The 17,408-nt window shown below is 28.9% G+C and overlaps 1 protein-coding gene across 1 annotated transcript in view; it reads right to left on the bottom strand.

Moving 5' to 3' along the window:
• Nucleotides 1–5,608: 5,608 nt before the first annotated feature.
• Nucleotides 5,609–17,408, bottom strand: part of LOC119613067 — a 38,166-nt gene continuing 26,366 nt past the window's right edge. The window contains exons 3-6 of the mRNA XM_037969004.1: nucleotides 14,761–15,161; nucleotides 8,666–10,185; nucleotides 5,790–5,805; nucleotides 5,609–5,723 (exon numbers count right to left, since the gene is read on the bottom strand). Coding sequence (XP_037824932.1) covers nucleotides 8,738–10,185; nucleotides 14,761–14,992 — 1,680 coding nt within the window. The 5' untranslated portion in view covers nucleotides 14,993–15,161 and the 3' untranslated portion in view covers nucleotides 5,609–5,723; nucleotides 5,790–5,805; nucleotides 8,666–8,737. The remainder of the gene's footprint in view (nucleotides 5,724–5,789; nucleotides 5,806–8,665; nucleotides 10,186–14,760; nucleotides 15,162–17,408) is intronic.

Raw genomic sequence — 17,408 nt, 5'->3', positions numbered from 1 at the left:
TTTTAAAAAAATTTAAAAAATGTTTTTTATTCAGTTTTTGCGAAGATACAAATTTTTCAAATTGCAATAAAAATTTTATTTATGAATATTTTTTGATGAAATTTTACAGTTAGGTAGATTTTTTTACTCAAAATCCAAAATTAAATAAAAATTTCGAATTTTCTTATTAGAAATCCCGGAATTCCCAAAAAAGTTTTAAAAAATCCCAAAAATGGGATTTTTTTTTTTATAGTGCTCGATGAGGAGATTCTATATACGAAATTTTTTTTAAATCGGAACTCAAATGAAGAAATAGGATCGTTTTAAAAATTTAACATAGCCGAGGTGTCCTAATTTGATGACCCCCCGCCGGGCCCCTGGTTGGCCTATAAGGTCTAAATATTTACATAGCAAAAATAACAATTATTATAATTGTAATTTTTAGCAAAGCCTATCAAATTTACTTTTAATGTGAATCCTTTTAAATTGTAACAATGTGTACTAAATTTGGGAAAGAGTATTTATTATCAAAAATAATTTGGCTAAATTTATAAATAAATTTTAAAGTATCAGTGCTGCACAGTGGTATAGGAAAAAAAAAAAGAGGGAAATAATTCGGTAACTTCTAAACGGTTAATCCGATTTTAATGAAATTTGGTATGCACAAAGAGGAGGTGTTGTCGAGTTTAGGTTTTGAATTTGGACCTTATAGGCCAACCAGGGGCCCGGCGGGGGGTCCTCAAATTAGGACACTTCGGCTATGTTAAATTTTTAAAACGATCCTATTTCTTCATTTGAGTTCCGATTTAAAAAAATTTCGTATATAGAATCTCCTCATCGAGCACTATAAAAAATGTCGTCGTAGCAGTAAATTATCTCTTATAGTTTAGGAGATATTCGCATTTGAATATTAAAATTTTAAAATTTGTACCGTCCTTACTTTAGTTTTTTTGATAATAGCAGGTCCAAATATTTCCGATTTTCGCCATTTTTTTTTATTTGCTTAACAACAAGTTTATATACCAAGCAGTGAAAGAATTATGTAAAAATCATGACTGAGTCCAAAGTTATAGGCATTTAAATTTAAAAAATTAAAAAAAGGCGATTTTTTGTCATTTTTTTGGGAAAAAAGTATCTTTTTCTTTTTAAGTTATCTAAAAAGTTTCTAAGAAGATGTATATAGAATTTATACTTTTTGGAAAGCTGACTTTACATAAAATACGATAAATGAAACAAAACCTAAAAATTTTTGATACCGAGGGGACCAGGTCCATCCAAAAAAACCCTATTTTTTATGGAAAATTAAATTTTGAGCAAAAATTCTCAAATCGCATAGTCGATATCAAATTATAGTGACCTGTTTTATATGACCCAATAAGTTCTTAATCATTTTGTAACGGGTTTCGATAACCCCGCCCCTGGTATGGATATAATAGGCAAAAAACCAAAAAATCCCATTTTTGGGATTTTTTAAAACTTTTTTGGGAATTCCGGGATTTCTAATAAGAAAATTCGAAATTTTTATTTAATTTTGGATTTTGAGTAAAAAAATCTACCTAACTGTAAAATTTCATCAAAAAATATTCATAAATAAAATTTTTATTGCAATTTGAAAAATTTGTATCTTCGCAAAAACTGAATAAAAAACATTTTTTAATTTTTTTTAAAAAAAGTATTCCGCGAATTTTTTAATTTTCAAAAATTATATACAGTTTTGAAAAATAGACAAAATTACCTTTCCATTGATATATAACATGCCTACCTAATGTTTTTTAAGTGACAAATTAATTAGGGAAAACTCAACATCTTTTAGAAAATTTGCCTAGCACTATTATTTTCATCCATAAGGTTAACTCTTAAATTTGTTACATATATGGATGAAAATAATAGTGCTAGGTAAATTTTCTAAAAGATGTTGAGTTTTCCCTAATTAATTTGTCACTTAAAAAACATTAGGTAGGCATGTTATATATCAATGGAAAGGTAATTTTGTCTATTTTTCAAAACTGTATATAATTTTTGAAAATTAAAAAATTCGCGGAATACTTTTTTAAAAAAATTTAAAAAATGTTTTTTATTCAGTTTTTGCGAAGATACAAATTTTTCAAATTGCAATAAAAATTTTATTTATGAATATTTTTTGATGAAATTTTACAGTTAGGTAGATTTTTTTACTCAAAATCCAAAATTAAATAAAAATTTCGAATTTTCTTATTAGAAATCCCGGAATTCCCAAAAAAGTTTTAAAAAATCCCAAAAATGGGATTTTTTTTTTTTTATAGTGCTCGATGAGGAGATTCTATATACGAAATTTTTTTTAAATCGGAACTCAAATGAAGAAATAGGATCGTTTTAAAAATTTAACATAGCCGAGGTGTCCTAATTTGATGACCCCCCGCCGGGCCCCTGGTTGGCCTATAAGGTCCAAATTCAAAACCTAAACTCGACAACACCTCCTCTTTGTGCACACCAAATTTCATTAAAATCGGATTAACCGTTTAGAAGTTACCGATTATTTCCCTCTTTTTTTTTCCTATACCACTGTGTGCTGTACAATAGTTCCGTTCTAGTTCTGTTCTAGTTCTGTTCTAGTTCTGTTCTAGTTCTGTTCTAGTTCTGTTCTAGTTCTGTTCTAGTTCTGTTCTAGTTCTGTTCTAGCTCTGTTCTAGCTCTGTTCTAGTTCTGTTCTAGTTCTGTTCTAGTTCTGTTCTAGTTCTGTTCTAGTTCTGTTCTAGTTCTGTTCTAGTTCTGTTCTAGTTCTGTTCTAGTTCTGTTCTAGTTCTGTTCTAGTTCTGTTCTAGTTCTGTTCTAATTCTGTTCTAGCTGTTCTAGTTCTGTTCTAGTTCTGTTCTAGTTCTGTGTTCTAGTTCTGTTCTAGTTCTGTTCTAGTTCTGTTCTAGTTCTGTTCTAGTTCTGTTCTAGTTCTGTTCTAGTTCTGTTCTAGTTCTGTTCTAGTTCTGTTCTAGTTCTGTTCTAGTTCTGTTCTAGTTCTGTTCTAGTTCTGTTCTAGTTCTGTTCTAGTTCTGTTCTAGTTCTGTTCTAGTTCTGTTCTAGTTCTGTTCTAGTTCTGTTCTAGTTCTGTTCTAGTTCTGTTCTAGTTCTGTTCTAGTTCTGTTCTAGTTCTGTTCTAGTTCTGTTCTAGTTCTGTTCTAGTTCTGTTCTAGTTCTGTTCTAGTTCTGTTCTAGTTCTGTTCTAGTTCTGTTCTAGTTCTGTTCTAGTTCTGTTCTAGTTCTGTTCTAGTTCTGTTTTAGTTCTGTTCTAGTTCTGTTCTAGTTCTGTTCTAGTTCTGTTCTAGTTCTGTTCTAGTTCTGTTCTAGTTCTGTTCTAGTTCTGTTCTAGTTCTGTTCTAGTTCTGTTCTAGCCTTGTGCTAGTTCTGTTCTAGCATTGTGCTAGTTCTGTTCTAGTTTTGTTCTAGTTCTGTTCTAGTTCTGTTCTAGTTCTGTTCTAGTTCTGTTCTAGTTCTGTTCTAGTTCTGTTCTAGTTCTGTTCTAGTTCTGTTCTAGTTCTGTTCTAGTTCTGTTCTAGTTCTGTTCTAGTTCTGTTCTAGTTCTGTTCTAGTTCTGTTCTAGTTCTGTTCTAGTTCTGTTCTAGTTCTGTTCTAGTTCTGTTCTAGTTCTGTTCTAGTTCTGTTCTAGTTCTGTTCTAGTTCTGTTCTAGTTCTGTTCTAGTTCTGTTCTAGTTCTGTTCGAGTTCTGTTCTAGTTCTGTTCTAGTTCTGTTCTAGTTCTGTTCTAGTTCTGTTCTAGTTCTGTTCTAGTTCTGTTCTAGTTCTGTTCTAGTTCTGTTCTAGTTCTGTTCTAGTTCTGTTCTAGTTCTGTTCTAGTTCTGTTCTAGTTCTGTTCTAGTTCTGTTCTAGTTCTGTTCTAGTTCTGTTCTAGTTCTGTTCTAGTTCTGTTCTAGTTCTGTTCTAGTTCTGTTCTAGTTCTGTTCTAGTTCTGTTCTAGTTCTGTTCTAGTTCTGTTCTAGTTCTGTTCTAGTTCTGTTCTAGTTCTGTTCTAGTTCTGTTCTAGTTCTGTTCTAGTTCTGTTCTAGTTCTGTTCTAGTTCTGTTCTAATTATGTTTCTGTTCTAGTTATGTTCTAGTCTAGTTCTCTTCTAGTTATAGTTTTGCTCTTGTTACTGTTCATGTTAAGTTTTAACAAATTTTACCTTTCTCAGTTTCATTACTATTTTTATAGTTTTTCCTGAAAATTCCTTGAACAAATAATAACACCGTTTGATTTTTTTTTTTTTAATTTTTTTGTTTAAATTTTTATTTTTATTTTACAATTATAATAAATTTTACAATGATATATTTTAGTATTTTTACATTGTTTTTTATTTTTAAATTATTTTATAATATAATATTTTTTTAAAAAACAATTTTTTTTTCTAAACATCAGTCTTTAACTTAATTTTTTTTTCTTCATTTATATTTTGTTTTGTAATAGTATATAAACCGCGCCCAAGGAAATTATTACAAAAAATTTCCTACAGGGGTTTAAAGGGTAATTATTTTTAATGTATTTATAATATTTTTTATATTTAACTTATTATATTTAATATGTGTAGATAGTAAACTAATATTAGGAAAAAAACTGAAATTAAACATATTACAAAATTTAACTAAATTTGTGACTTAAGTCAATTGGCTTATGAGCGACATAATGTTTAATAATAATAATTAATTTACAATAATTAATAGGATAGTAGTATATTACAAGAATTTATAATTTTAAAGACTTATTTAAGAATAATTATAAGTTTTAATGACTTTTATGATATTTCTTTTTTTTTTTTTGTAGTTTAAGTGAAAAATAAACAAAGTAATAATTACTTAGAAGGCACAATTATGTTTTTTTTTTTTGTTTTTGTTTTGTTGTATGTTAAAGTTTTTTTTTCCATTTAGCTTAAAAACTTAAAAATATATTACTAACAGCTTACACAGTTTTGTTAAATTATTTAAAAATTTAAATGAAATAAAATTTGTGTGGATAAAAAACTTTCAGTTAAGAAACTGTGATAAGCCTTAATATTGTGGGTTTAAACTATTTGCTTATTTTTAATATAGGATAAATATAATACAGGTATTAGGTTTTAAATAATAAATGTATATTTAGGTTTAAATTTAATTTAAAAGAAGAAGTAAAATTTTTACAATAAAATAAAGATTAATTTTTAAAAAGAGTAAGTAGTTTCGTTGATTTCAAGTACCTTTTGTAAGAGAAATTTAAAGTATTAACACTAAAAGTACCAGTAGTAGTGTGAAAAAGTACTTGTTTCAAACAGACTTTTTTAAGTAATTTTTTTTAACGAAATTTGGCTAAAAGAGCATTTTGTAAAAGAAATCCTTTATTTATATTAAAAACTTCTAAATGAATTTAAAGAAAAGTACTAAATTTGTAAAAGTACTTTAGAAAGTACCTTTTTTTAAAAATCCCTAAAGTTACCCAATTCTAAAACCAATATTTATCAAAATCTAAAAAGTTACAAAATGTTTGTTAAAGTTAATTTAAAATACGAATCCAAAGAGTTTTTAAAGAAATCGTATTTTTTAAATAAACCAGTATTTTTGTTAAAACGCTAAATTTCTAACAAAATTACCAGTATTTTCAACCCATAATTGAAAATAATATTAAAGAAAACATGATTACTTTTAAAACCAGTATTTATTAGAGAAAATAATAAATAATTTAATTCTATGCAAAACATTACAAAGAACAACCTGTAGAGTTAGAAATAAACCAGTATTTCCTAAAATGAGGCTGAAAATTAAAAAAAAAAATTCAAAAACTAAAAAATTCTTCATTTATAAAAACCAGTATACATACTTCAGAGCAGAAACTTCTGGAAAAAAAAACAATATTTTCTTATAAATATTAAAGAAATTTTACAAAAGATACTTCATTTCTAAAAAAACATTATTTTTCTTTCAACCCAAAAAAACCGTTTTTATATAAAAACTTTTATAAAAACCAATATTAGGATAATAAAAGCAATAAAAATTGATTTGATTAATTGATTGAAATTTAAAAAAAAACTAAAAAAATGAACTAATTCAAATCTTTAACAAAATACTTTCTTTAAAAAAACCAGTATTTCTATTTAAAACTAATAAACTTCATTCAAGAGTGATAAAAACTAAGATTTTTTTTGTTTAAGAAAAAGTAATTTTTACTCTAATAAATGATATATACTTGATTTATAAAAAAACAGTATTTTTCTAAAAATAAAGTAGTTTTTATTAAAAACCAGTATTTTCCTAAAAACTTTGAAATTGACATAAGAATATGTTTTTTTTTTCTTAAACAAAATTTAATAAAAAATTTGAAAACATTAAAATATTTCATTTAGAAAAACCAGTATTATTCAACTAACTTTTATAAAAACCAATATTTTCTTAAAAATTCAAAATTTTCTTATAAAGATGTGTTTATATAGAAGAAATTAGAAAAAATATATTAAAATGTACTTTTTTTTGAAAAACCAAGTATTTTCTTTGCAATATGTAAAACTTAATAAAACCAGTATTTTCTCAAAACAAAGAAATACTTTATAAAATTATTTTATTACCATAAATTAAATTTAACAAATATTACATAGTGCTTTTCTAAATACCTTTTTCAAAAACCAGTATTTTAATGGAAAATGAAAAATTTAAGAAAAACAGTATTTTTCACAAATATTAAAAAAACTTTAAAAATAGTCATGAAATGCTGACAAACTAATTTAAAATTCATAGAAACCAAGTAAGTTTGAAAACCAGTATTTTTTCATAAATAAAAAATCCATACGAAAAAAGTGGTTTTTAAGAAACTGTTAATAAATCTTAGAAAATACCGGTATTTTTCAGAAAGTAGAAAATAAATTTAATATTCATAGAAAATATGAAATTTGAAAAAACAGTATTATTCATAAATCACAAAATGTGTTCAAAATACGAGTTTTTAAAAAAACTAGTAAAAGGTTCTCATATATAGAATACAAGTTCATAGAAAAGAAACATTTTAAAAACCAGTATTTTTCAAAAAATTATGAAATCTATCAAAATACTGGTTTTTAATCAGCTACTGAAATATTAAATTACAAAAAAACTTTTCAGGGAAAATATAAATAAAAACTTCTTGAAATATGTGAAATTTGAAAAACCAGTATTTTTCATTTATCACAAAAATCTGTTTAATAATACTGGTTAAAACAAAAACTGATACAAATTGTTTACAAACAGATTAAAACTTTATAAAAAACCGGTATTTTTTAAAAATTATATACTCTGTATTAAAATACTGGTTTTAAGCAATTTTTCAATCAATTCTATTAATTAAGTGGCATTTTAAATTTTAAATTCATAGAAAATATTATATTTGAAAACCAGTATTTTTCAGTAATTTCAAATCTATATAAAAATAGTGGTATTTTATAAAGTTAACAAAAGTTTCAGCTGATTAAAACCTCATAGAAAGAAAAAGAAACAACATTTTAAAAACCAGTATTTTATGAAAAATTATGAAATCTAAATAAAAATACTGGTTTTTAAAATAACTGATAATAAAGTAATGAAATCTTTTAAATAATTATCATTATTTGTGGTAAATTTTTAATGAAATTTTAAAAAACCAGTATTTTTTACATAACATAAGATCTATATAGAAATACTGTTTTTTTTTTACTAATTATTAACATTCATAGAAATTGGGACATTAAAAAAACCAAATATTTTTTAAAAATTATGAAATGTAATAAAAATACTGGTTTTTAAGAGTCTTGTAATAAATTAATAGAAATTCTTTTAATTCAAAAATTATGAAATTTTGATAAAAAATACTGGTTTTTAAGTAAATGGTAATAAATTCAAAAAATTTAAAAAAATGTTTCTAATTCAGGAACATTTTATATTAAAAATTCATACAAAATGTGGAATTTAAAAAACCAGTATTTTTTTTTCAAATCACAAAATCTATACAAAAATACTGGTTTTTAAAACACTAATAAAAAATGTTCATACAAAAATGAAAAATTCATAGAAAATATAAAAATTTTCATTAGAAAACAAAACAAAACTAATCAGTTTTGAAAAATACTGGTTTTTAAAAAGAATGTTATTTTTCAAAAACCAAGCCCTTTCTTAATAAAAAAAATTAAATAAAATGTTCTCGTATTTTGTGACAAAAGATATACTTCTTTTAAAAGCAAATCCCAAAAACTTTTCCCTTTAAAAACTTTTAACAAAAGCTGACATTTCCTAAAAAAAAAATTTCGCTAATTATTAAGTACTTTTCTACTATAGGTTATACTATTCATATATCATTTAAATTTACTATATACATTTGCTAATTTATTAAATAATTCCATTTAAGGTAATTTAATTACTTTAAATCCATTAGTTTAACATTACTTTTATATATGTAAGTATATCTAAGTAGTTTTTTGTTATAATTCCCTTAGTTCTTTACTTAGATTACTATCACCTATTATAGTTTATGGTAGTAGTAGATTTATATAAATCCTGATTATTTTCTGCCTCTATATAAGTGAAATCGGTAACATACTCTTGACTTGTATCAAGTACTTCTAGTGGTTGTTGTTCTAAAATTGGAAATTTTAAAGGAGTAGCAGTACTACTAATGCTACTACTACTGCTGCTGCTGCTGCTACCGCTAATGCTATTGCTGCTGATACTACTACTACTGGTACTAATGCTACTTACTTCATTCTCATTAGCTGACCCCCTAATGCCCAACCAAGATGGTATTGTTAGAGACCACCAAAGATTTGGTAATCACCGTTCCGTTGAGTGTGTGGTAGAGCCAAAACCGCTACCGTAAGTAGTGGCCGAGGAACGTCTAAAGAATCCTAAAGTCTCCAAAGTTTTAACCGAACGTCTTATTAGCTCATCTTTATACTTCCATATGGTTTTATCTTCCACCGAGTTTTCTCTATATTCCTCACAGGATTTTTTCAAAGTATTAACACAATCAGCTCTATAATGCTGAAGATGGGCATCTTGTATATCCACAGGATATGATTTGCAAACACCACCCAAACAGGCCAAAGGGAAGTGATTGTGTAGGGTTAATACCTTTTCGGGATTATGGAAACATTTGACATATTGATTGGGTTTCGTATAGTTTTTGGCCCGATGTACATGCTGCAACATATGCATATATTTGGGTATATCCTTATGCCAACCATGTTCATGCTGTTGATCATCCAAAAAGTACACATTGCGGAAGTTGAAACTGTGATAACCCTCGGGGCGGGCCTTTAAAGATTCGGGCACTACTTTGGCCATAAGTTCGGACCATAAAACGAAATTACCTTTAGGCATGATAACTTCGTCTATATCGAGTAGTGCTATATAATCGTAGAGGTATAAGTTTTTGTACAAACAATCATTGTAGGGTATAACCTCATTTTGGCGTTTATGATTCGTTTTCTTGGTCAAATATAAATGTTGAAAACCCGGCACATTGGGTTGTCCTCCGGGTAAAGTCAAAGGTATAACTTGTACCTTACCCTCCTGTTCATAATGATGCAACACCTTTGAGATATTAGGATGAACTTGTAAATTATAGAAATAGATCTTATCGGCACCCAAAATATTTAACATTTCAATCCATTCTATCAAACGTACAGACAAATCATCATACAAGAAATCCAAACCCTTAACACAGACGGCAAATCCTTTCTTTTGGTCATCAGGGGGACGGTTATAGATGACTCTCAAATTATTAGTGGCGGTATCACATTCTTTCTCTACCATCGACACCGAACTGGGCACTACGCCATGAAAGGGTTTGGGTATTTGACAGGCGATCAAATAGGGCTGGTAAATGCCCTGCTTATAATTACCCCATTTATTGTACCAAATATATTTATACTCATAAGTCTTTACTATGAACGGTTCCTTTTGACCATCAAACCAAAATTGACAATAAGTCTTGACTTTAGGTTCAATGCGGTCAATCATTCCCAAAATACGTACTGAGGGCCCTAATAGGGAATTTTTACGTATATCATAGTAGGCTCCAAAAAGCTGGAACGTACCATTTGAGGTACGCATAGTTTGCCAATAAATATTATTGAATTCCAGCTCAAAGATGGAGGGATATTTGGCACATGTTGAAGATTTTTGTTGTAGGAAATTTTTATTCTTACTCCAGTAAGCGATGGGGAGTGAGGGTATGCGCGATTCGACATCGCGTACTAGCTGTTCGTCGTCCATGGCTGAAAGATGAAAAACAAAGAAAACATATTAAATAAGAAAGAAACCTTTACTATATGTAGTCAAAATATAGTCCAGTCTTTAGTCTAGTCTATAGTCTATTCTTTAGTCTAGTCTATAGTCTATTCTTTAGTCTAGTCTATAGTCTAATCTATAGTCTAGTCTATAGACTAGTCTATAGTCTAGTCTATAGTCTAGTATAGTCTAGTCTATAGTCTAGTCTATAGTCTAGTCTATAGTCTAGTCTATAGTCTAGTCTATAGTCTAGTCTATAGTCTAGTCTATAGTCTAGTCTATAGTCTAGTCTATAGTCTAGTCTATCGTCTAGTCTATATCTAGTCTATAGTTTTTCTAGTCTTATTAGTCTAGTCTATAGTCTTTCTAGTCTATAGTCTAGTCTTATTAGTCTAAGTCTATAGTCTAGTCTATAGTCTAGTCTATAGTCTAGTCTATAGTCTAGTCTATAGTCTAGTTATAGTTAGTCTATAGGTCTAGTATATAGTCTAGTCTATAGTCTAGCTCTATGTCTAGTCTATCTAGTCTAGTCTATAGTCTAGTCTTAGTCTAGTCTATAGTCTAGTTCTATAGTCTAGTCATTAGTCTAGTCTATAGTATAGTCTATAGTCTAGTCTATAGTCCTAGTCATAGTCTAGGTCTATAGTTTAGTCTATAGTCTGTCTATAGTCTAGTCATAGTCTAGTTCTATAGTTAGTCTATAGTCTAGTCTATAGTCTAGTCTATAGTCTAGCTATAGTCTAGTCTATAGTTCTATTCTATAGTCTAGTCTCTAGTCTAGTCTATAGTCTAGTCTATAGTTCTAGTCTTATAGTCTAGTCTATAGTCTAGTCTATAGTCTAGTCTATAGTCTAGTCTATAGTCTAGTCTATAGTCTAGTCTATAGTCTAGTCTATAGTCTAGTCTATAGTCTAGTCTATAGTCTAGTCTATAGTCTAGTCTATAGTCTAGTCTATAGTCTAGTCTATAGTCTAGTCTATAGTCTAGTCTATAGTCTAGTCTATAGTCTAGTCTATAGTCTAGTCTATAGTCTAGTCTATAGTCTAGTCTATAGTCTAGTCTATAGTCTAGTCTATAGTCTAGTCTATAGTCTAGTCTATAGTCTAGTCTATAGTCTAGTCTATAGTCTAGTCTATAGTCTAGTCTATAGTCTAGTCTATAGTCTAGTCTATAGTCTAGTCTATAGTCTAGTCTATAGTCTAGTCTATAGTCTAGTCTATAGTCTAGTCTATAGTCCAGTCTATAGTCTAGTCTATAGTCTAGTCTAGTCTAGTCTATAGTCTAGTCTATAGTCTAGTCTATAGTCTAGTCTATAGTCTAGTCTAGTCTATAATCTATAGTCTAGTCTATAGCTAGTCTAGTCTAGTCTATAGTCTAGTCTATAGTCTAGTCTATAGTCTAGTCTATAGTCTAGTCTATAGTCTAGTATATAGTCTAGTCTATAGTCTAGTCTATAGTAGTCTATAGCTAGTCTATAGTCTAGTCTATAGTCTAGTCTATAGTCTAGTCTATAGTCTAGTCTATAGTCTAGTCTATAGTCTAGTCTATAGTCTAGTCCTAGTCTAGTCTATAGTCTAGTCTATAGTCTAGTCTATAGTCTAGTCCTATAGTCCTTAGTCTATAGTCTAGTCTATAGTCTAGTCTATATTCTATTCCTATAGTCTAGTCTATATCTAGTCCTATAGTCTGTCCTATATCTAGTCCTATAGTCTAGTCTATAGTCTAGTCTATATTCTAGTCTAGTCTAAATGTCTATAGTCTAGTCTATAGTCCTAGTCCTAAGTCTAGTCTATAGTCTAGTCTATAGTCTAGTCTATAGTCCAGTCTATAGCATCTATAGTCTAGGTCTATAGTCTATCGATAGTCTAGTCATAGTCTAGTCTATAGTCTAGTCTATAGTCCTAGTCTATAGTCTGTCTATATTCGAGTCTATGTCTAGTCTATAGTCTTCTAATAGTCTAGTTCTAGTCTATAATCTAGTCTATAGTCTAGTCTATAGTCTAGTCTATAGTTGTCATAGTCTAGTCTAGTCTAGTCTATAGTCTAGTCTATAGTCTAGTCTATAGTCTAGTCTATAGTCTAGTCTATAGTCTAGTCTATAGTCTAGTCTATAGTCTAGTCTATAGTCTAGTCTATAGTCTAGTCTATAGTCTAGTCTATAGTCTAGTCTATAGTCTAGTCTATAGTCTAGTCTATAGTCTAGTCTATAGTCTAGTCTATAGTCTAGTCTATAGTCTAGTCTATAGTCTAGTCTATAGTCTAGTCTATAGTCTAGTCTATAGTCTAGTCTATAGTCTAGTCTATAGTCTAGTCTATAGTCTAGTCTATAGTCTAGTCTATAGTCTAGTCTATAGTCTAGTCTATAGTCTAGTCTATAGTCTAGTCTATAGTCTAGTCTATAGTCTAGTCTATAGTCTAGTCTATAGTCTAGTCTATAGTCTAGTCTATAGTCTAGTCTATAGTCTAGTCTATAGTCTAGTCTATAGTCTAGTCTATAGTCTAGTCTATAGTCTAGTCTATAGTCTAGTCTATAGTCTAGTCCTATAGTCTAGTCTATAGTCTAGTCTAATAGTCTAGTCTATAGTCTAGTCTATAGTCTAGTCTATAGTCCTAGTCTATAGTATAGTCTATATCTAGTCTATAGTCTAGCTATAGATCTAGTCTAGAGCTAGTTATAGTCTAGTCTATAGTCTAGTCTATAGTCTAGTCTATAGTCTATCTATAGTCTAGTCTATAGTCCTAGTTCTGATAGTCTAGTCTTAGTCTAGTCTATATCTAGTCTATATCTAGTCTAATAGTCTAGTCTATATCTAGTCTATAGTCTAGTCTATAGTCTATACAGTCGCGTCTAGTAGTCTATTCTAAGTCCTAGTCTATAGTCTAGTCTATAGTCTATTCTATAGTCTAGTCTATAGTCAGATCAAGTCTAGTCCTAAAAAAAGTTAGTTCTATAGTCTAGTCTATAGTCTAGTCCTATCTCTATCTTGTCTAGCTATAGTCTAGTCTTAGTCTAGTCTACTTTCTATCTATATCTAGTCTATAGTCAGTCCTATATTCTAGTCCTATATCCTAGTCTATAGTTTCCTAGTCTATAGTCTAGTCTATAGTCAGTCTAATAGTCTAGTCTATAGTCTAGTCATAGTCTAGTCTATAGTCTAGTCTATAGTCTAGTCTATAGTCTAGTCTAGTCTAGTCTAGTCTATAGTCTAGTCTATAGTCTAGTCTATAGTCTAGTCTATAGTCTAGTCTATAGTCTAGTCTATAGTCTAGTCTATAGTCTAGTCTATAGTCTAGTCTATAGTCTAGTCTATAGTCTAGTCTATAGTCTAGTCTATAGTCTAGTCTATAGTCTAGTCTATAGTCTAGTCTATAGTCTAGTCTATAGTCTAGTCTATAGTCTAGTCTATAGTCTAGTCTATAGTCTAGTCTATAGTCTAGTCTATAGTCTAGTCTATAGTCTAGTCTATAGTCTAGTCTATAGTCTAGTCTATAGTCTAGTCTATAGTCTAGTCTATAGTCTAGTCTATAGTCTAGTCTATAGTCTAGTCTATAGTCTAGTCTATAGTCTAGTCTATAGTCTAGTCTATAGTCTAGTCTATAGTCTAGTCTATAGTCTAGTCTATAGTCTAGTCTATAGTCTATAGTCTAGACTATAGACTATAGTCTAGTCTATAGTTTAGTCTATAGTGTAGTCTATAGTGTAGTCTATAGTCTAGTCTATAGTCTAGTCTATAGTCTAGTCTATAGTCTAGTCTATAGTCTAGTCTATAGTCTAGTCTATAGTCTAGTCTATAGTCTAGTCTATAGTCTAGTCTATAGTCTAGTCTATAGTCTAGTCTATAGTTAGTCTATAGTCTAGTCTATAGTCTAGTCTATAGTCTAGTCTATAGTCTAGTCTATAGTCTAGTCTATAGTCTAGTCTATAATCTAGTCTATAGTCTAGTCTATAGTCTAGTCTATAGTCTAGTCTATAGTCTAGTCTATAGTCTAGTCTATAGTCTAGTCTATAGTCTAGTCTATAGTCTAGTCTATAGTCTAGTCTATAGTCTAGTCTATAGTCTAGTCTATAGTCTAGTCTATAGTCTAGTCTATGGTCTAGTCTATAGTCTAGTCTATAGTCTAGTCTATAGTCTAGTCTATAGTCTAGTCTATAGTCTAGTCTATAGTCTAGTCTATAGTCTAGTCTATAGTCTAGTCTATAGTCTAGTCTATAGTCTATCTATAGTCTAGTATAGTCTAGTCTATAGTCTAGTCTATAGTCTAGTCTATAGTCTAGTCTATAGTCTAGTCTATAGTCTAGTCTATAGTCTAGTCTATAGTCCTAGTCTATAGTCTAGTCTATAGTCTAGTCTATAGTCTAGTCTATAGTCTGGTCTATAGCGAGTCTTTAGTGTAGTCCATAGTCTTGTCTATAGTCTACTCTATTCGCATGTATATAAAATAGTCCATAGTCTAGTCTATAGTGTAGTCTTGTAGTCTTGTCTTCAGTCTAGTTTTTAGTCTAGTCATAGGCTGTTTAAAGTATGGTCATATTTGTGTCTTTCGCTTTTGCTTGTACTCACCCGTTCTATTATCGACCAATATTTCCGAAGGATCAAACTTATCTGTAGTTGTTGACGTTGTTTCTGCAAATCTCAGCATATCCTTTTGTAACAATATACGACCACTCAAGGGCATTGAGGCATACTCTTGTGACACAATATTTGTGCCCTGCATTTTAAAGACGCCAATTATGACGAAGGACCAAACACATAAAGTGAAAAGGATTTTTAATATAACATTTGTGCGCGCCATTTTTGAGTCTATATGGGATTTGACTATTTGAGTGTGATTTTTGAGGGTTTTGTTTTTTTTTTGGGCAGAAAAAAAAAAACGTAATTTAAACAAATTTAATTAGAAAATTATAATAGGAAAGTAAGGCATGGGAGCAAAAATTCCTGTTTATAAAGATGTGTGATGAAAGCTGAAATGAGACAAAAGAAGAAAAAGAGGAATATAATAAAATTGTTATTTTTGTTTGTTATAGTAGAAAAAAAGACTTAATTAGTTTGTTGTTATATGAAATGTTGTTGTTTTAGAGATTTTTGGGTTGTTGGGGCGCTTTGTTAAAAAAAAAACTTCCTAATTAACATTAAGGGTCAAAAAGGGAAACGGAAATAGTAGTAGAAAATGTTAGCTTTAAATAAATAAAAACATTAAAGACTTTGGTCTCGACATGATTATTATTATGGTTGTTGCTTTGTACATTTTATTAGAAATGTTTTCAGGATTTTTTTTTCTTTTGCCTAAGACAACTGAAACATTGTTGCCATGTTTTAGTACTGCTGGTCTAACTGTTGTTATTATTATTATTTGTTGTTGTTATTTCCTGTGGCGTCTATTTCCGTTTTACATTTTACACTTCCTGCGTGAATGTTGGTTGCTTGTTTTAAATGCTGTTTGTGTTTTTGTTTATTTTTTGGGAGGGAAGAGAAGGTTTCTTTGTGTTTTCTTTGTAACTGCCAAATGTCTCGTCAGTTTTCCTTGATTGTCATTTGTTAAATTAAGGAATAATTTAGAGTTTTGCTTGTGCTTTGTTTAAGAAACTTTTTGCTGGTAAAGACTAACTTTTTCTGGTTTAAATTGTCTTTATTATAAGTTTTTTTTTTTGTATTTAAAATATTTATGCAGTAGAAAATTGTTTGTCCATAAGGACAAAGACATTGTTGAGGCTATTCTTCCTTGTTAAAGAATATCTATTGTTGCCAAAGACCTGCAGCTAGACAATTTTGTAGACAAGTATTTAAAATTGTCTTTATAGTCTGACATGTCACAAAAACGGATGGACAGTTTATGAATGTAGCCTGTTTAAGGCTGTCAGTAAGAAATTTGTTATTATAATTTTGGGTCAACGATATGACAGCCTTAAGGTTTAATTACTTAGCATGATAGTTTTCATAAGGACTTTTACTCCAAAAACTTATAATTTTTAATAAAATTGTCAAAAGTTGCTAAAAAAAGTATATAAAGCAAAATCACACAAAATTCTTTCAGTTTCTTAAAGACCACTACAAGACCTATCCAATACATCTTAAATGGCCATAAATCCCTTAAACATAATTTCACTAAACTTAAACAAACTTGCAACGCAATTACAACCAAATTCTCTACTATATAAACCAAATAACACCTTAAAACTTCTTGAAAACATTCTCCACCATTCTCATTAAACCTTCAATTCCAATATTCTACCAAAATGATTGCTCTCTAGCACAGGTCATTAACCTTGAAACATTAAGCGTTCCTTAGACCACACTGTTGCTTCTGCATTGATTTCTTTAAAATAGCTTTTAGCATACAAAAACCATATAAATTTTTATTATCATTTCCAAAGCATTAGATTACAATTCAATTTAATTTAAATTCTAAAAAAAAAATTTTATTATAACGGTTTTCGTGTTCTTTTAGGTGATTCTTTAACTACTTACTGCTCAATAGAATCTTTAATGATTTTTAACCTCAATTTAAGTGTTAAATTAAAAAATGCCAAACAATTTTTTGTTGTAATTGTTTTGTTAATGCAATAGACACTTGGATGGGGGGAAAAATATAACAAAATGAAATTAACAAAAATAATAGAGAAAAAAACTTTTTAGAATAAAAAGAATTAAAAAAGTAAGAATATTTGTAAATTAAGTAAAATGCAGATAAAAGTTAAGGAACAGTGTAACGAAAAGATACAAAAAATAATACAAAAAAATAAAAATTTTTAAATATTCTATATAGTCTACTTTATAATAGACTAGCTAGACTATAAAGTCTAGCTAAGTATTTAGTTTATAGACTAGTTTGTGGAATAGTTTAAGCCTAGTTTATAGTCTAGTTTGTACTCTAGTTTCTAGTCTAGTTTGTAGTATGCTTTGCAGTCTTGTTTGTAGTCTAGTATATAGTCTAATTTTCAGTATATTTTAATACAATTTGTAGCCAGGTTTATAGTCTAGTTTGTAGTTTAGCATGTAGTCTATATTGCAGTATAGTTTGTAGTTTAGTTTGTAATCTAGTTTGTAGTCCAGTTCGTAGTATAGTTTGTAGTATAGTTTGTGGTCTAGTTTGCAGTCAAGTCTGTAGACTAGTTTGCAGTCTCGATTGTAGTCTAGTTGGTAGCCAAGTTTTAAGTCTAGTTTGTAGTCTAGTTCTTAGTCTAGCTTATAGTCTAGCTTGTAGTCCAGTT

This window comes from Lucilia sericata, unplaced genomic scaffold (assembly GCF_015586225.1).
Source record: "Lucilia sericata isolate MDLA Ls3-8-SP2 unplaced genomic scaffold, ASM1558622v1 Contig001957F_arrow, whole genome shotgun sequence".
In the NCBI taxonomy this organism is placed as follows: Eukaryota; Metazoa; Arthropoda; class Insecta; order Diptera; family Calliphoridae; genus Lucilia; species Lucilia sericata.
This window is presented reverse-complemented; position numbering and strand designations above follow the sequence as displayed.